This window comes from Rhinichthys klamathensis, unplaced genomic scaffold (assembly GCF_029890125.1).
Source record: "Rhinichthys klamathensis goyatoka isolate OS25496 unplaced genomic scaffold, OSU_Roscu_1.1 h1tg000797l_1, whole genome shotgun sequence".
Lineage (NCBI taxonomy): Eukaryota > Metazoa > Chordata > Actinopteri > Cypriniformes > Leuciscidae > Rhinichthys > Rhinichthys klamathensis.
The window spans coordinates 28,770-34,113 of NW_026607191.1; the positions used below are offsets into that span (position 1 = coordinate 28,770).

The 5,344-nt window shown below is 40.0% G+C and overlaps 1 protein-coding gene across 1 annotated transcript; it reads left to right on the forward strand.

Annotated features, from left to right (window-relative positions):
• The first annotated feature begins 269 nt into the window (after positions 1–269).
• On the forward strand, positions 270–3,412 carry LOC130077983 (uncharacterized). The gene is made up of 2 exons (XM_056243427.1): positions 270–351; positions 2,018–3,412. Exon 2 carries the CDS (start codon positions 2,042–2,044, stop codon positions 3,410–3,412), a length of 1,371 nt encoding a protein of 456 aa, XP_056099402.1. The 5' UTR covers positions 270–351; positions 2,018–2,041.
• Positions 3,413–5,344: the final 1,932 nt, after the last annotated feature.

A 5,344-nucleotide genomic window follows, 5' to 3' on the forward strand; every position in this document is an offset into this window, starting at 1 on the left:
ACACGAGCCCAGCGTCACACCATGTTTGCTCTGGGTCTGCTCACCTGTGTTCTGCTGAGAGCATTCAGTGCTCAGGCAGAAGTGGTCAATACCTTTCATTTGTGTAGAGAGTTTTTCTACGAAAACACAAAACCAGCAGGAATGGATCAGATTCAGAATGCCAAGAAAATCTGTCAGCTGCATGGGCAAGGACGACTCATACCGTTTGGTCAAGTATCTCCCATGCGCTCTTATTATTACGCTACGCTGTACTCAACAGAATACATGATTCCCCTCTACAGTGCCTACACATTTGATCCCAAATGCAAGAGCGACAGTGTAAGGAAAGACGACTGGCACGTCGAGCCACAGGTGACTATGAGCTTCTGTTCTCTAACTAAATACTTTATTAGCAGTTTAAGCTCTGCAATCCATAAGAAGCAGTTCTGTTAATCTAATTATTGGTCTTCATTCTGTTTTGCCATTGAAAATACAGTGATCCAGGGTTGCACACTTTTTAAAGTCAAATATAAGGCTTTTTAAGACCTTTTTTAGACCTGAAGAAATCAAAATGAATACCGTACATTAGGAGTGCGGAATATTGACAAAAATATATCGTGATATTTTCAAAGTTTTGTTGATAATAATTAGATGATATTTTACTGGTCGTGTTTGTGTACTGGTACCATGGCTGGTTTAGGCCTGTTGTTGACAGCTGACTCACGAAGATATTCATATTAGTCATATTCAATGCAGTGGTCAGTTCACAGCAGTGACAGAAATGAACATTTTTATTAAAGGGCAATATTTGCCACCTTAAATTGATTTCCAGGGGCATTTTCACCTATACATGGACATTTTTCTAAACTTATTTAGAGGTATGCATCACCTTTTATATCACATTCTAACATTCCAATTTAATTATTAGAATAATAACTAAAATTATAACTAAAGAGGTAACACAGAAGCGGCGCCAGAACAGGTATTAATACATTTACAACTCCATTTACAATTGCATAAATAAAGCTATGAGATTTGTTTTTTATTCAATATTTAAATATTAAATTATTTTTATTGTGCATTGAATCGTTAAAATAATTCGTTATTTGATTTCAGTCAAAACATCATCGGACTGTTGTATGGAGACTCTGCTACGGTTTGATTTTGAAATTCTTTCCGGCGAAATAAAGGGAAAACAAACAATATTGACAATGTTGTGTCTAAAAAGTAACTCACAATGTTAACTTATTATTGATTTAACTGTTGTATAAAACAAATATCACATTTGCAATTGTGCACAGGAAAACGGCACTATAGCACTCATTGCTCATGTGATATTCTAATAATATATATATTATTATTATCAACATAATTTGATATAAATATAAGACAAAAACTCATTTGGGAAAATATCTATAACTGCACACATCACGCAGTGAAAGCAAGCACGAGAGACAAATGCCAGGTCAGCTCACACTCACAGTGCCTCCTACATCGTTAAAACAATGATTACAATATCATCATAGACGATACATATCACACACTCCTAAGCACATAAAGAATAAACTTACAACTGAACTGACATTGACCAGCTTTCTTCTCCCTCTCTCCTCTCGCGTGCAGGAGACAGGCGCAGGCTAATATGCTGCCGCGAATGAGCGAATTGTCACGTGAACAAGCAAATCCACAAAGATAGAATAATAAAAAAGAATATGTAAGCTAATTAGATAGTTTTAATTGAAAAGCATTTAGATACGTCTAAGTCAAATTGTCATAAAAAATGTAAGACCTTTCAAAGGTAAAAATAAGACGTTCTATTGCCTTACATTTTTTTAATCTAATTTAAGACTTTTTAAATTTTCTAACCCTAACCCTGTAATTGTACAGTAAACATTATAAATGTCCACTAAAAGAGACGAAGAAGGCAGAAAGAACAGAACTTTTTTCCCACAAGAGAAGTTTGAAAACAAAATAAAGTATTTTACAAGTGGTCAACATTAAACTAACCAGTAACCATCTAACATTATTTATTCTGTAGATTTCAGGTTACCAAATTAGAAATATGGTCCGTGAGGGAGACTTGAGAAACCTTGGACTAGACAACGTCGATATTAAAAGAAGTCAAGCCGTGAGCAGAGACTACGAGCGTACCGGATATGATCGTGGACACCTGAACCCCAGCAGCTTCAGCTGTGGTGATGGCCGTACGGCGACATTCACTCTGACCAATGCCGCACCGATGATCTGGCGTTTCAACCGTGTCCACTGGAGAGAGCGGGAGATGACTTTGAGGAGTTTTTTACTAAACCAGCTTAAGAGAGATGGTGGTTTAGCAACAGCCTACATTGTGACAGGTACGGTACCTAATGCAAATGTACGGATACCACAAAGGGAAAACTCTGAAGACTCTGAAAGGGTGTGGGTGCCCTCTCACATCTGGACGGCTGTCTGTTATAAACACCACTTTGATGACAGTAAGTCTTTCTCCTTCGGCTATATTACAGAAAACCAGCCAGAAGAGCCTCTCATGAACCTGATGCGTGTCTCAGACCTGGATTATCAGCTCAGCTTACTCTACCATGAGCTCGTAGGACCTCGACGGACAGTTAACATTAACATTTTTGTGGATGGTTGTTTTGGTGACAATAATAAATTAAACATGGTAAAAATATTAATGAATCTTCCAGGGAAACAGGGAGTCCAAATAATGGATCCATCGTCCATAGCCTTTGCCAGCATGAACACTTACAATACTATGGCAGAGGATCTGAAGGTTTTTTCTGGAAGGGCTTGTCTTATAACTCATGTCAAATCACACAGAATTTTGCGTGATGAGCTCAGGAAGAGGGATGTGTCCGAGTGGCCGGACGCTGTTGAATGCCTGGTGGTCCCAGAGAAGCAGAAGACTGCAGCTGATGGATCGCAGTGCTCAAGCTTCAGTGACTCTGTTTACAGCTGTCAGTGCACCTCAGGAGGTCTAATCATGCCCTGCTGCTCCTCTCCCTGCCTGTACCAGCCCTATCTCAAGAGCTACAGGTGTAACTCAGGCCGGACGCAGATAGAGTGCTCACCGCAGTCCTCGCTCATCACGGCTAAAGGAGAGAGGTGCAGGTATGATCACCCCTGCGCCACATACGGCTACGACTACTACTGGTGTAAAACTCATGGTTTCTTTAAAGATGGCTGGGATTACTGCAGTCCTCCGCTGTGGAGCAGTAAAGCTAAGAACGGGAAGTTCTGCCGCAGTGACCATGCCTGTGCCAGATATGGTTTAAGTGAGCCGTGGTGCTACACGGATACTAAAGGCAGTCATGACCAGTGCTGTACTTCTGATGACTGCTACTCTGCTGTGAACGGCAAAACCTGCAGGTCTGATCATAAGTGTGGAGACCATGGGTATAACTGGGATTACTGTTGCAAAAAATGTGCATAGATGGTTTACAATGTGTAGTATACTGTAAGAAATAAATCTGTAAAATAACAGAAAAAGTACTGGCATCTCATTACCGGGACATTATCCATTAATTTACAGACATTTCTGTTAACTATATAAAACACAATGTAATGCAGTGTAAAATTCAAAGCACAGGTAAAACACCTGTAAAAAAATAAATACGGAAAGTGTTGTTAAATTAATACAGTATATTGTGCCCTATGATGATGACTAAAGCAGGACTTTGCAAAGTTGATTGTGATTGTACTTGGAGCTCTTACTATCCTACAAGCTTTCTAACATAAAAAATAAAGACTCTTATCTGTGCTTCTGAATTTTTTTCATTTCATTTGTATGCAAAAACAAAAAGCTCAATAAAAATATGTATGAATCTATTACATATTTGCCAATTCTTTACACACAGGAGGACACTTTGTTTTCAGTAAAAAACAATCTCTGATATTTGAGTGTAGACTCTCCTGAACACAAGCTTACAGAACAGTGATGTGATTTTCATGAGGAGTAAGTCAAACTGTGTTCACACTCACAGATATAAACACCAGGGGCCCTATCTTGCACTCAGCGCAATTTACTTTGTACACTGACGCATGTATCATTCCTATTTTGCACCCGCCCAAAGCGGACTTTTCCCTCCACAGACACACGTCGCTAAACTAGGGAATGAACTTGCGCTCCCTGGGCGGCTCAGCGCAAAGAGGAGGCGTGTTCCGGCGCAAACATTCCCTAGTGCTATTCTGCAGTTCCAGAAAACAATTGCCACACTGACCAGAAAAAACCTAGGGCCCTATTTTAACGATGTGAAACGCAAGTGTCAAAGCGCAAGTAACTTTGTGGGCGGATCCCGGCGCTGTTGCTATTTTCCCGGCGGGATAAATGCCTCTTGCGCCCGGCGCAAATCTAAAAGGGGTTGGTCTGAAGTAGCTTCATTATTCATAGGTGTGGTTTGGGCGTAACGTGAAATAAACCAATCAGAGCGTCATCTCACATTCCCTTTAAGAGCAGGCGCGCTTGTTCTAAAGCGGATTCCTATTATAACGGCGGATTTACCAGGCGCACGTCAGGAGCGGTTCACAGCCGAGGAGAGCAACGTTCTCGTCAGAGAAGTGACATTGGGGATGGAGAAACCCACCCAAATTAACTTCTGTTAAACAGGCGTATGATAATTTTAACATTGTGGTTATCGCCAATACCGATATATTGTCACACTCTAAATTAACACGATGTCGATATTTCATGCATTTCATTTCAATATTCCAACACCGGTATATTGCGACACCACTATTCCCTACATAGAAGCTCACTGGCATCTATAAAAACTCAGTGGGAGGAAGACTTATTAGAGGATATTTCAGATGAGCTATGTGAGAGTATTTTACACAGGGTGCATTCCTCCTCTGTGTGTGCCAAACATGGATGGATCCAATGCAAAATACTTAATCAAACTCATTGGACTGAGGTCAAACTCTGACATTGATCCTATATGTGGCCGCTGTCGTCAGGCTCCTGCAACCCTGGCATTTTGGTTCTGGCCAACCCTACATAGATATTGGACTGATATATTTGAGGGGTAATTTTTGCATATTTGGTACTTTATTGGGTATATTTGTACATTCTTATTTGGGGTCAATAATTGTTCCCTTTATATTGGGTATGTCCTGGATCCCTGCCTATCCTCTGATCTTACCCCTTTTTCCCCACATATGTTAAATTGTAAATCTGTGTTCTGGAATGTTTGGAATTGTGTAATATGTGGAGAAACCTATAAATAAAGTGAGAAAATAACTTGTATATGGACGTACAATCATTCCTCATAGTCACACAGCCTGTTTCATTAAGTTAGGAGCTATAATTACTATTAAAGTGAGAGACTTTTAACCATTTTAATCCTTTCACACCAACCCTAACGTGCTA

Excerpts from the sequence above, each read along its gene's own strand:
- LOC130077983 (XM_056243427.1), top strand. The coding sequence starts at position 2,042 with ATGGTCCGTGAGGGAGACTTGAGAAACCTTGGACTAGACAACGTCGAT.